This window comes from Geospiza fortis, unplaced genomic scaffold, assembly GCF_000277835.1.
Source record: "Geospiza fortis unplaced genomic scaffold, GeoFor_1.0 scaffold194, whole genome shotgun sequence".
NCBI classification, from domain to species: Eukaryota; Metazoa; Chordata; class Aves; order Passeriformes; family Thraupidae; genus Geospiza; species Geospiza fortis.
The window spans coordinates 3,653,474-3,668,536 of record NW_005054322.1 but is presented as its reverse complement, the minus strand read 5'-3'; the positions used below and the strand labels follow the sequence as shown (position 1 = coordinate 3,668,536).

The 15,063-nt window shown below is 34.2% G+C and overlaps 1 protein-coding gene across 9 annotated transcripts in view; it reads right to left on the bottom strand.

Moving 5' to 3' along the window:
- LRCH1 (leucine rich repeats and calponin homology domain containing 1) overlaps positions 1–14,766 on the bottom strand; it is a 62,596-nt gene extending 47,830 nt beyond the window's left edge. For all 9 annotated transcript variants that reach the window (XR_004081696.1, XM_031056811.1, XM_031056812.1 and 6 more), the window contains exons 1-6: positions 14,513–14,766; positions 11,485–11,611; positions 6,037–6,142; positions 5,408–5,544; positions 4,080–4,207; positions 2,159–2,243 (exon numbers count right to left, since the gene is read on the bottom strand). Coding sequence is in view for 8 of the 9 variants with exons in the window: in XM_031056811.1 (XP_030912671.1) it covers positions 2,159–2,243; positions 4,080–4,207; positions 5,408–5,544; positions 6,037–6,142; positions 11,485–11,611; positions 14,513–14,697 (768 nt within the window). In the remaining variant the exon portion in view is untranslated. The remainder of the gene's footprint in view (positions 1–2,158; positions 2,244–4,079; positions 4,208–5,407; positions 5,545–6,036; positions 6,143–11,484; positions 11,612–14,512) is intronic.
- Between the last annotated feature and the right edge of the window lie 297 nt (positions 14,767–15,063).

Here is a 15,063-nt window from a genome sequence, read left to right as displayed (position 1 = left end):
CACAGGTAATAAAGCACAGACACCATTCTAATTTTATTCTAATGAATTTTAACAAAAGGAAAAATAAGGCCAAATGAAGGGAAAAAAATCATCAAAATGCTGTATTTTTCCTAAAAGATTAAGTAAATGGTAGATTGCCTTAAGGCAGAATTTGCCTTCAAGTTGCAATGATCAATTTTACAGCAACACTATAAGATATCTTTCACTTGAAATGCCCAGCATGGCTACAGCTGGGAAAACTTTGACCCTACAAAGTCCAAGAGCGATATAAAACAATTCATCAAGTATTCCCTCTTCTGTGTATTCATCTAAAGTCAATTAGCAAGCTTCCTAAAAACTACATTAGTGTTCAAACAAGTGATTCATTTATGTTATTAAGTTGCACATGAAAAATGACATTGTAGTATTTTCTGTAAAATAACAGAAACTCAATAGCCACTACCCTTCACACTAAACAGTAGTTTATATTCATAAAAAAACCTCCAGAATCATGTTTTAATGATTATGACTGATCATTTAATGTTTATCCAAAGTTTGGTATGTAACTTTCTGACTGTAATTAACAACACATGCGAGTTTTTTTGCATCATGCTAGAATTTTTTGCACAATTTCCATGTGTTACACAGGTATTAAAGGTCACATCAGAAGGAAAGTGTGTGGTAAATTTACTACCAAATGCATTTGGGATTACCAATCTCAGCATCTATTTCTCCTTAAAAGTAGAGCAGCAGTCAGGTGGTAATAGAATGAGCAAATTGTTCTTATATAAAAAAAGTTTTGTGCTATTAAAAATGTGTTGGTTCATTGTTGGTAGTTTTCAAAATATTTTTTGCAGTATTTCAACTGCTATCTTTTGATTACAGGTAACATGATCTATTTTCTAAAGGTGATATTTACAGCTAAAAAGGAAATCCTGGGATAAAAGTTTCATTAAGAAGCCAACTGAGGTTCAGGAAGAGTAAAACTGGCAAAATGGTTTATAAGTGCCTCTGAACAGACTGAATGCTCTTACAGCTAGAGGTAAATCATTATTTGGCTAGAATTCATAACAATTCTACTTCATTTCCATCTACCAAGAAACTTGCCAAAACACTTGGAAATTCACATGGGGTTTTTTAAAGTACTATTGTATTTAAAAGACCAATCAGTGAGTAAGTGGATTCATGTTCAATTTGCTTTTGAGTAACTATAAATTCAGTACCTAAGCTTGATTCTTCATACATTTGTTCCAAAAGAAACAAAATCCCTTTTCCTCAAAGGAGGACAAAACCACTAAAGAATCAGTGTAAAAGTATTTTAATAGCAAGAAGGTCACCCTTTTAATGTGAGGCCTTTCCCATCAAATCAGACCACAAATCCCATTACTGTATATTTCAGAAAGATAATCATCACTGATTTATACTACTAATTATTTACTTATTTATCATTATCTGTTCAATCCAACTCCACACAGGTTTAGTGCCCTGTTCAGCAAAAGAGTGCCTCAGAAAAAAACCTCTGTGAATCAGTTCAAACTGCTTAGGACAACACTAGTCCCACAAAGCTACCCTTTCTCTTTGCTCAGTCTGACAGCAAAGTTCAGGAAAAGATCTGGTGGTTTAGTTTCAGCTTTGCCTAACTGTCAGAATATTTAAACACTTTAAAATCTGCAAAGTTTCGTAAGTTTCTACACTGCAGCAATGTTTCATAACCACATCATAGAACATACTGAGACTGGGTACTATAAATTCCCAACAGGAAAGAGTAATCAGGCAAAGAGAAAAATATGTGAGAAGTCATCAGCTTGTAACCTGTTACCATGTTTACTTTGTTGAAAACAGCAGACATGAATCCTGGTTTGTTTCTAGTTCTCTAGATTATGTAAACTGCCAGAAAACTGTAGAGGATTTTCACTATTGGTAAGTCTGTAAGCATTTGAAAGCAAGTATCTCATGCCCACTCCAGACAGTGCACAGACAAAAAAATTTTTAAAAAACTTTAAAACCCCACAGTCTCCTTTTATCTTTGTTTTAGCCATTTCTTAGTGTAAAATTCATGTCAAGGATATGGTTGCAGAGGTTTAAGTCTAAAAATCTTTTCACATTCTTACCAAACTTAAAATACAATCAAAATACGAATGCTGGGAGAGGAGTTTGACACAAAAGACAGGTAACTTGCCTCTGTTGCTGACAAACGTTTATCACCATTATCACTACCAACACCTGAATCTGAGTCCTTTTTACTCGGGTAGATGTCATCAATGCTAGATGTGAATAAAAAAAATTAAAAATCAGTAAAAAGCTATCATAGCATTTACATTCCAATTCTGTTCCGGTTTCACTTAACTCTGAGCAAATTTCAAACTATCCTTAATGACAGAAGGTGAAATAGCCTAGTACAGTAAAACACCAAACATTTAATTTGCTGATGGTAAAATAGATCAGACTGAATGGCTAGTTAGCCTAAGGATTAATGAAGCAACAGAAATAATCTGCTACTAAGTTTGCTTTTGTCTATACACTATGCAAAACTGCTTAGTTACTAGCTAAGCAGCACAGGACTGAAGCAATTTAGCCATGGGAGAAGAAACCAAAATGGCAAAACTCAAAGTGGAGTTAACTGATACAACTGCAACCACTGATCCGTTAAAACAGAACTCATATCTCCCCCAGGCTTGAAATAATTATTAACACAGAAACCTCCTTTTGGTGCCTTAAAATAGACCTTGGAATTTAGGTTTTTGAGAAAATTACTGTAATAGTGGCAAAGGCTCTATATTCTGGTTTCATCACCCAATACAACCTCTACTCATTTTAAAGTGCACTATTAGATGCAGTACTCTCATCACCCAAATTTTTTTAAAAATATATCTCATATCCCTTTGTTATCCTGAAAGCTGTGACACTGAATTCAGATTGACACAGCAATTTAAAAATGGAGTTTTATCAGTCTTCCCATGAATAAGGTATCTGATTAATTAATAGTAATCTTAAGTTACTTCTTACCAGTAAACACTGAAGACTGTTTTGCAGAAAATGCGTTTGGAAATCTACTCTGTATCGTCCCCTTACCCTAACCTGTATCCTTCAATATGACCGAAATACCAGACAGGAAATGACATTCCTGTCAGTTTTCCTGTATACTAAAAGAACAAAACAAGAAACCAGTAAGTGTTTCCCAAATGGAATACCTACTCCTCATCCTGGATTCGTCTCACCTTTGACACTTATCTGATAGAAATTCACAAAGGGATCTCCAAAGGTATATGGACAAAACCAATTTCATTCAAATCTTATTGAGATGACTGAAAGGGAGATTCTGTAACAGCTATTGGTTTTTTTCTCACAGGATTTTAGCAGTAACATCTCTACTATTATTCATATCAACACTTTGTTTTCATTGAGTATTTCTCTTCGAAGATATCATACTTTCTCTGATTGGTTATATTACACTGCCCTTGTTAGCAGAGAAAAACTGGGCTAAAAGCTGATTTCCAACCAGCTATGGAGATACTCACAGAAAGGAGCTGCTTTGTATCTGGTTCCTTAAACCATGGCACAAGATGCCATTTCCTACAAGTTTGATACGAGACAGATTTTGCCTCATTTTGCTAACTTCCTTTAAAAGTACACTTCCTTTAAAAAGCATTCATGCAGTTCTCTTTGCTTGACAGATGACTTTGGATGAATTAATAAAGATTAAAATGTCACAAAAGGGCAAGCATACAAATTGCATATAAATCATAAAACACATCACAGGAATCACAAAACAACACATGAAATTAAAATTTATTTAATGTGTAGATAGATCAAGCCAACACCTAATGTAACTACCTTCTGATTATTTTCAATATATTCCAGGAGTCCACTAGAAAGAGGTTATATTTAAACTAAGGTTCACTTTTAAACTCTTAACTAATGTGCTGCTAACTTTAATCAGAATTGATTTTTAATTTTCTGAACTCTTACAGGGATAGCATTAGAATAAAAGTAAATGCAATCTCTGTGCAAAAAGTACACTCTGAATAGCATCTAAAGAAACAAAACTGTGGAACATAAAGATAAATACTATTTTATTGTTTGTAAGACTTCATACATACCTCTCTTCCACAGGTTGTGGCAAATGCTGTGGCTCAATGGCATTAAGATACAGCGAGTCTGCTGTTTTAATCTGACAGGCTTGTACAGTCAGATATTTGAATATATGCACCTTACCCTTTGTACAAATCTGTAGGACAAGGAAAAAATTAGGTTTATAACTAGAATTAAAAAGGCAATTTATTCCAAGTGTCACTTAGTATAAACCTCCCTGAAATTCAACTAATATGACAAATTTCACTTTAAAGAAAATAGATTTTTTTAAATTACTAAGTAATTCAATTACATACTTAATTATTTGTGTGTACCAGTATAAATACCCTCAGAGATTAAGACAGAAAACAAGAAAATAATGTATTCTTCTTTAAAAAATCCAAATGAGCTTCTAACTCAAAGAAAAGACATTAAAATATATGGTATGCCCTATTACTAATTATAAATAGAGTAATTAATTATTTCAAAATTAGTGTATCATGACATTTAATTAACTAGTGTGCCCTTTATATTTTTGGTCACAATGTTTTTAATAATGTCCAAGCATATTTACAATGCAATTCACCTTCATTATAGAGTATTTTTTCTTTAAGTGCACACTTCTTGCTTTGTACTTTTTAGTTTAAAGGCAGTATCACTATTGATTACTAAAAGCATTTCTCCAATGTAATAAAAATTCCTAAGTATTTCAACCAACTGTTGAGCCAGAACACTTGTGGCTTTCAGAGATCCAGTTTGAATTTACTGTCCAATAAGTTAACAACAAAATTGTCCTTAAGCAGCAAACACAGGTTGCATTCATTTATTTTTATTACTCAGGGTGGCTTACAGTTCCAAAGAAGAGTTTTATTTCTTTGTGCATCACAATCTATGAAATTACCCTATAAAGTGAAATAAATTTCACATGGCTTGTGTTTTAGACTATTTAGGCATATTAAGTTAAAGTTAGCAAATCACTGTAGAGCCTTCTAGAACTGGATTCATTTTACCAGAAAGAAAAATTACCCAGGAAGTTTATCACTACTCTTTTTCAAAATTATACACATATTCCAATGTTAACTTTCATATGCAGATAGAAATCACAAAAATTAACAGCTATCAGAATGGACATCCTCTAGATGTGTGTTGGTTTAAGTGCTGTACAAATTCATACTGAGAACAGAGGATATTTTTATGTTTTATTTAGATACATCCTATGTCTTATTTAAATATCAACAAATATCAAGTCTGTGATGACTGAAATGCAGAAGCCTCCAATTGCAGAAAGTGACATTTTACACTCTAAAATGTGTTAGCAGCCATCCAATATTAAGGCACAACTTAAATTATTACTTACTTGTGCTGGTGGAGATTGCAAAGGGTTATTCTCAAGCAGTAATACTTGCAACTGCACCATCTTTCTAAAACAAATTGGAATCACAAGCACTTTATTGCAGGAAAAGTCAAACTTTACCAAGGGAAGCTGTACTAGTTCTAAAAGTAATAAAAAGGAGAGAAGGTGTTATATCTGTTTTCATTTTTGGCATAAAATAATAAAATATTTTTGAAAAACCCTTCTTTTGCATTCAGGAAAAACACAAACTCAGGGAGGGATAAGATCAACATTTACTCCATTTTATACTGGGAAACAAAAGAGTTTTGTTATACAAGTGACAAGAAATTTTAAAGCAAATACTCGGATTTTTTTTTCCCCTGAAACTCAGCTGACAGTTCCCATACTGCATTCCGACATTTGTTCAACTTAAAAGCTGCCTAGAATCATAAAGATACATGGGCGAAACCTCACACACTGTTCTTCAGTGGATACCATTGAATGTTATATTCTGCAGACCCAAATGGAATATAAATTTGAACACAATGCAAGAGCTACTTTAAAATAATTTCTATTTATATGATTAAAAATACTTTCAAAATTATAAAAAGAAGAGCTACTGTGAAGATATTTTTTTGTTCGTTTGCTTTTACCTTGGGGTAAAACTTCGAGGTAATTTCTTCTGACATTCAGTTCTTTTAAAGATTTCAGCTGGCCTATCTGCTGTGGCAAAGCTGTGATTTCATTACAGCTGACATCCTACAGTAAAACAGTAATAACGAATAATAATGAACTTTCAGCTTCTACATGTTCTATAATACAAACATAGCTAATATGCTATTATCATTGTGACATTTTATTAACCTCAAAAAATGCAACAATCTATGTCCTGTAGCCACAACAAAATAAAAAATACATGGGAAAATATTTGCACATTAGTTAAAACCAGAGCAAATTGTTATTTGGAGAACAAGTTAATTTTGAAAGTTAATTTAATTTCTATTGAAATATTCAAAACTACTTACTTAACAAGTTCTAGTTTTTTTCTCTTTTCTTAATGTAAAGAATTCAGTATAGTGATTATATAACCACATATGTTAGGATGAAATGTAAAAATACTAGTGTGTGAATCTGAGTTTTTTAAAAGGTTCTCGTTCTTCTAAATGGAATATTTAAGCAAAATAAATAAATAATAATAATAATAATAATACTAGTAATACGGCAATAACATCCTGTAATGATGCTCAGTAAAGGCATATGTTTGATCATCATGACACGTAGTAGACCATAATGAAAAGGGACAGAGCTTCTTTGGCATCACTTAACTATTTCAAGCAAGAAACTGCTATGAATGTGCATGAAAGATCAACTTCCTGGACTAAGTCAGTCTGTGATGAGACAATTGTTAAATACTAGCTATCATTTTTGCTGCCAAATGGACATTGAAACCTCTGCTCACATCCCAGGCAACCTGCAAATTTCAGAGATGTCCCAATTATGCTGTCACTGCAGTACTAAAAGAAAGAAATAGTATCTCACAGTATGAAAGCTAAATGGGGTAATGCCCCATTCTCCTGAAAAGCCAAGTGAATACTCCTACTCTCTCAATATGCATTTATAAAGTATCAAATGCATTTATAAAGTATCTGGGAGCTCCTAGACTACAAAAGTTTGAGAAGCCAGATTTCCAAGTCAGGCCTTTGAAGATGCTTGCTTTAATGCCAGTCAAAAACATGACATTAACTCCCTGTCTTTGAGCCTAAAACCTATTTAACAAAAAAATTATAGTAAAACCAAAATATGATCTGGCAATGCTGTTCCCTGTATCCAACAAATTTCTTCTTGTAATAGAATCCTATTGCTGCCAAGACTTCCTTCCCTTCTCAAAACACAGTCAGGAAATTACTGTAGCTTTTAGACAAGGAAATTAAAAATCCCAGCTAATGAGTGCATTTTTGCCCAAGTTGTCACAAAGTTTGCTTAATTGCACTGTTCCCTGATCATTTATTTTTAAAGCTTTACTGCCCTATTTTTAATTTACAGTCTTTAAATTACTTCATAATTAGATACTTGATTTTTAGGGCACAGAATTTAAAGTCACCTTGTGGCAAAGAAACTCTAGACCAAGTGTACTTAGGCACACATACCAGAACAAGTCAGTGGAAGAGACAGAGAATTCTAGAGGAAGCATCAAAAAAAGAAAAAGCGAGCTGGCAGTGTGTAACCTCAAAAACAAAGTCCACTTCCACTTACAGCCTTTCAAAACATCCTTGATAAGACTGATCTGTTGTGACAGCACGTCAGCATTCACAAGATCTCTAGAGACAGCAGTATCCTTTAGCCTACTAAACACTGTAGTCCAACTTGCATTTTTTTAATACTTTGTTTGAATAGCCATGGAAAACAAAGACTTGTAACACTTATAGTTATGCTCTTGACTATTATTAGACTTCATGAGTGTGTATGTGAAAGACAGTGTTAAACTTTCTCATTACTTTGGCAGTAATGGAAGCAATACTACCAAACACCTATGGTTTCCAAGGAGGTAATTTTTTAAAGAATTATGCAACCAGCAGTTTGGAACTCAGCTTCAGGGACATTTGCAGGTAACTGAAGTGCAAACACTCAAATTCCATAGGGAACTAGTATTTGCTGAGGTCAGACTTCTGGTATTAATTCTAATTTTTTTTCTCACCAGATAGACCATGTCCTGCCATGATAAGGCAATTTGCCAAAATCAGAGAAATATAAGGGTTTTATTCAACATTTATTAAATTAAGGAAATTTAGCATTAATTTCTGTGGCATGAAGCTCAGTGGCATGAAAGCAAAATCATCAACTGTTTCCCTTTGTTTATGGCAATGTTTAAACGGTCTTAAACCAATCCAATTCAGCATGTATGTTCAGCAAGATAAACAGAAAAAACAATAGGGTACTCTGACTCCATATTAACATATTTATTCATGCACACTCAGAAGTTTATCCAAACCATTCGAATTGAGGCAAACTTCCTCCTTACATAACTTTAAACTCAGGACTCCTGACTGAGCCATTATTCCTAAAAAGCACCAGGGTTCAGTCAGAGCTTGTGACACAGTAGCCATACTGAAGAGTAAGAAGTTGTTACACGTATGTGAACACATGGACCCTTTTAGAAAACAGCAAGCAACATGTCCCACGTGGTCAGGCTACTGTCTCTGATTAGATGAATGAGGTAAAAGACATAAATCCTAGGTGACAAATTTGAAGGCTTCCAACATGAGATAGGAGCATCCCAGAGACAGAGAGGGCTGTTATCTGAAGAAGGCAGAAGTGCAATACTGCCTGATAGGATGGAGAATGGAATTTTTGTTTTGATAGTTTTGAGTACAAGTACTGAGCCATCTCTGCATAATGACTTTTCCTTGGCAGAAAGTAAATTTCAGATTATCTTCACACTAATTTTGCACTCACCTGGCAGACAGTAGAGGCATGATTGAGTCAAGATTTTTTTTGCAGCAAATAGAAGTAAACTTCTCAACCAAATTATTTGCCAAAAATTACAATGTATTCTGCAGAGACAAAAACTCATGCTCCAAGCACTAAAATAAGTTAGCTGTCAGAACCCTAAATATAAAAATACCTGAAAGTTTTCTGCAGGTAATATCAAACCTATTCTATGCTACAGGTATGAAATTCATAATACATACCTGTAAAAGGAAAACCATTACCTACCCAATTTTGGAGGATAGAAGGGAAAATGCAGAGTTTATTGGAAAGATCTAATTTGCAGCAAATTACATTTGCATCATTCTACAGTGACTACAGGGGTAAATTTTGTATTAAAAAGGTAGAGAAAAAGAACCCTTTGCTACGTAGATACAGATCTCACTGCATGCCACTTGTGGAACATCTGGGGAACCTGAGGTTGCTCAGAAATGTCCTATGGATACAAGAACTGCACAGAGCCAGGTGGCATCTCAGGGTCTATCCCCCAGCCGAGGCCAGCACCAGCACTGTGTACACACCAAAACAACAGTAGTCCCTGCCAGAGGGTTGAGCGATGCATCTGCTTGAATCCCCTGCTATTCAGGCTGGCATTGCTCTCACAGCTGAACTTTTTGTGCAACAACTGCAATATGACTTCATGTTTTTTGTTTGTTTCTTTTACTCGTTTCAGAACAATGATCACCTTATTATCTAAACTGCTTTACAGTTTACATGCCAACACAGATTCCCCACTCTCAATCCTACCACTATTTGCTTCTCCCAGTACATCACAGTTATGTCATTTCCAGTTAAATAGTGCAACTCATTTCACTAGAAATGTACCAAACACACATGGCAGCATCAAACTGTGTAATCAGGTCATCTGAACAGACTCATGCTCAATTTAACAAAAACTTGTTTTTCATTCAGCACTGCCCCCCCACAATGCCTTCTAAATCACAAAGAACAAGCATCAGACCTTTTTCAGTTTTCATGTGTCTTCTAGGCTACCAGAGTGACATGTAGCTAGAGCTCTCATATGAAATACTTTTAGAGCAAGAATTGTTTTGCTCTTCATGACAAAGAGTAAGACAAACTATACTATAACTGGAAAGCAATATGAAAATCCAGAATTCCAGAATTTAAACACATCATATGCTTGAACCAAACAAACCCAATCTGCTTTGGGTATAATCAACACTGAGTTCAAGCATTTAGTTTTTACTAAACTTTTTACTAAATTTAACTTAAATTATTTATAAAACTGGAACTATCACCTTCTATTATGTCTATTTTAAGCACAACAAAAACAGTGCTATTACCCAACATATTTTTAAGAATAATTAAATCAGAACCATCTGTGTAAATCTCACTAAACCCACCACACATGCACAAAAATTTAAACTATTTGATAAGATAAATTAATAACGCTCACCAAAGAAAACAAACTTGGTAGTCTTGAACTCAGTCATAACTCAGAAAGGAAAAAGTACCTACCCCCACCATCCTCATCAACAGCCACATCAATTCTAATACATAACAGAAGCCTGATACCACAGGATTCTGCTCAAGAATATCAGAAGGAAAAAGCCCCACAGCTGCTACTTCATGCTAGCTATGAAGAATCAATAGCAGGGTTAGGGCCTCAAGCAATGTTTTAATTTCTGTAATGTAATTTATAAAAACAAGAATATGATAATAAGGCACCTTCAGGCACAGAAAAGCAATGCAAAGTAAATGCTGTCAATGGAGATCCCAGCAGCTGGAAGGAAGCTCAAATCTGATTGTTTTACTATGCATAAATCAGCAGTGTCAAAATACAGTTTGTCAATTTGTATCTCAAAAGGTCAAAATGAATAGAAATAACCAGAAGACTTATGTCATAAAGAACTCAGAGTCTCGGTTGACAATATATAGCAGAGGAAGATAAAGGGAGAGAAAAGAAAGTATTCTCATATCTATTTTCCACAAACATGAGCAATTAAATTCATTTTATGCTATTGCACCAAATAAGCTTTGGTTTTCCAGACTCTCGTTGACTGGACAATATATTCTAAATTATCTACTGCTTCTAGAAACAGTATTAGTGTAGACAGCTTTGAAAACAAGGACTATAATAATTTTGTAGATCTGTTTAGATGGGTGTTCCAGGAAAGGAAGGTTGCATGACAAACGTAGTGAAATAAAATGAAAATAGACTGATAAGACCAATAGCTTGAGTGGAATGCAGTGTGGTAAGCAGATAGTAAAAACACAAAAAGGAAGCAGGAGAGGAGGGTGCTACAGGGGGGTACAACCTTGCAGAGCCTGATGCCAGAACTTAAGGACTTGATACAGTGAAACAGGGAGCCAAGGCAGGCAGTGAGCAACACTGGTAAAGATGAGGAACTTGGAAACTGAGTTTTGAATGAACCAAGGGCAGTGATGTTGTTTAAAAGAGTCCTGAAGAACATAAAGGAAACTCCTATTGTGTTACTATCCAACACACTTGAGAAGTTAAAAACTTAAGTTCTGCAAACTACATTACAGTATTAAGCACTTGTTCAAATATATGTGAAAAGTGAATTTTACTGTTTCTATTTAAATTCAAAAGAAGTCAAAATAAAAAGTGAAAAAAAAGATCAGTAACATACCAATTCCATTAACTGTTTTAGCTGACCTATCTCTTCTGGAAGGGAACCTAGCTTATTGTTACTTGCAATTAAGACTTTTAGAGGAAGACCACACAGGCAAGCTGGCAAAGAAGAAAGCTGATTTCGACTGCAACAAAACAAAACAAAACAAAAAATATTAAAACCATTGGTGATGTTCTACTGTATACTCACAAACTCTGAGAGCTGCAAAATGTCTTCATTTTTGTGGGTCATATTTTATGCAGATAAAATTGAAATTTTCAAAAGGCAACAATTAAGAAGACACTGGTGCATTAGAAACACCTGATTATCGACTAACAATACTGCAGAATTTACCACTGTGGAAAAAAATGCATTGTATCAGTTTAACAACATTGTAACAAATCTGTTTGTCACGAAGAACAGCTGTTTCCCTTCCTAATGAATACAGGAAAGTCAACTGAGACAGTATTTTGCAAATATTTAAACATTCCTGTGGTTTTATGTGCCATTAAAATGGATGCCTTTTGTTCCAGCTGAAAGACAAATATATAAATCACAGACAAAATGGTTATTTTCTCAATTAACTTAAAGCACATTTATAGTTGAAGATGACTTGGTACATCTTGGTCTATGGTTTTGTACTATTAACCCAAGTAAATACAGCAAAAATTTCTGGGACTATCAATGGTTCATTTCTTCCCAAGATTCATAAGCTAGAGCTTAAAGATGACAAATATCATGACCCTTTGTTATGTCCACAAGATTAAAAATAGTAATTAGTGGCTCAATTCCCAGAAGAAACTTTATGCTTATAAGAACAACATAGTTGCTCTCTTCTGGAATATTTAAAAATTTCCTTAAAATATAACATTTTCTTTCTTATGATTATTAACATGTAGTAAAACAATGAACAGTATCTTGAAGCGGTACCCCAGTATAAACCATTTTTTTAGCTCCTGCCTACATGTTAAGGCTTCAGAAAGCAAAGACATACGACTACACTCTGGAACACATGGTAAAAATTGTCCTGAGTAATTTCAGTAGGAGTTGCAATATTGACATGAAACAAAGACAAGCAATCATCAAAATTCCACAAGCTGCAAAGCATTTCCTCAAGAGCTAGACCAGCAGCGTGCTACAAAGCTGCATACAGAGTTGCATATTCATGCTCTACAAAACAGTCTCAAAATGTTGCACAAAGCAAGCTACCATCTTATCTCTGTTGTGCGTGCCAGGATACAGACAGATATCAAGAAAAAAACCCAAAGAAAATAAAAATGAGAAGTCTGACTGTTAACCAGCAGAAGCTGAAAAAAAGTATGAGCCTTTATTGTGGAGCCAGGTTTCTTAATTCTAATGTCCTTACAGAAGACCAAGACACAACTTTTTTAAAAATTACCTGTAAATATTGTTTCAAGTTCTAAAGAACTCAAATGGAGGAAACTTAGAGTCTAAAACAGTAACCCCTATGCTGCAGATCAGACACAGATAAAAAATAAGTAAAACCAATTTTTAAGCTCCACAGAACTCAGAAGCAACCCAATAAGAGATAAGGAACAGAACATAACCAGGGCAAGTGAGTAATAAATCATCATTAGTTTCAAAGGAATTTCTTTAAATAAAACATGAACAGTATACACCAAGGCACAAAAACTATATATAGATCTCTTGGCATCACATTCTAATGCTATTCAACATATGGGCTCTGCTGGTAACAGGCAGAAAAATACGCATTTTAAATCCATCATTTATTTCTTGCCAAGAAGCAACGTGGTTAGAAACTCAAGGATGTATTTCCTTCTTCACACTCTTCGATACATTCAACTAACATGGGGACGGGCACATCCAAGTAAGGGGGGTATTTTAAACGGAGAGAAATCACCTAAGTTAATCAAAAGAAAAATTGCTTTTATTTTGTCTAATTTACTGTCATATGTGATATAAAATCTATTATAGTTTTGTGATGATTCAGACAAATTCTATCACTACACAGAGTTCTAATTCAGTGTTTCATGACATTGAATTCTAACCAAGTTAATTCTAATTCCTAAATTTACCAAGATGTTTTATGTATTTTTAATAACTTAATCCAGTTTTAAGTTCTTCATGTACATCTAACAAAGACTAATTCAAAATCTCAAGTCCTATCACTTGTATGTGTGCAGATACTCAGGACACACTATTCCCCTTAAATTTTTAAGACAAAATACTGCTCCACAGTGGCCAAAACTGCATTATAGTAATAATATAGACTTGAGAAAAAAAGACATGAGAAAGATCTTCAGTGTTGAAAACGGCTGATCATGACTTCATTCCTTGAATTTAAAAGACTGAGAGCCACTTCACCTTCTACTCAGACCTCATTCTCACAGACTGATAGAGCTTCACTATTAGAGTTTTTACACATTAAACTACAAAGAAAACTCCACACCTTGCCCCAACTGAAAAAGGGCTCACTTGCCCTCCATCAAGAGCACAAGTGCATTCATATGCACTTTAACTAGCAACTATTCTCTGTACTGATTAGCATTCATACAGATATTTCCTGGAAAGGAGGCAAAGATGTCCAATTCTTTGCCACTTTCTCCTCAAAAAGGCAGCAGCTATATTTCTTTCATAATGTGACTATGCTAGTGATAGATATAGTATTTCACTCTTCCATTCTATTCTCCATGGTGAAAAATATAAATCCTCTGTCCCTCCATCTTTTGAGCTGCAAAAAGTATGTCAAGCTTTACAAAATTTGCCATCAGAAGTGAATTAAAAGAAAACAACTGTGCGGATGTGATTAGCATTCTGGATTTGTTGGAAGATTAAGGGACAGAACTGGATTAACTTTCTTGGTTTTCTTTTAACAATTATTTTTACATTTTGGCATTTATGATGCCTTCATACAGAGCCGTCTCTGCAGCCAATGAGCTTTTGTGTTACCCTTTCAGTAACATGAAAAAATGCAGTCAGTTGTCCCAGAACATTATAAAGTGCACACAAAAAAAGCTTCACAAATTTGCAAATAAACAAAAAAATGTGGCAAAGATAAACTTACCTCAAATTTAAGTAAGTTAGCATTTGTAAGTTTACTATGGCATCTGGTATAACTTTGATACAATTGTGGTATAGATTTAGTGTTTCCAGTGACACAAAATGGCACAGCTCCGTAGGAACTTCAGTTAACCTATTCTTGGATAAATCTGGAAAAAGGAAAAAGAGAAGGTGTATTTTTTGAACCATTAGAAAGATATACTTTGAAAAGCTGCATTTTAATAAAGTAAGTGAATAAACATAATTTACAGGGAGACAGCAAATTAGATCAGTGTCTTTATTATGCAAAGTAAAGCAAGTGAAAACTTCTACACTTTTGAAATGGAACAGGCTGCATATAAAAGAGCAAACATTCAATTAGGATTTATTTGGTCTAATAAAAAGTAATTATTTGCAGGACTCAATATGCTGAGGAAATAGTTGCAAACAGATTCCAAAGCTCATATAATATACCCTAAGATCTAGCCAATACACAGTTAGCCATCTGCAAATAACGAGAGCATTGAGAGAAAACAAGCAACCAGGATTACATCTTTAATTTATTTAAATAGATTA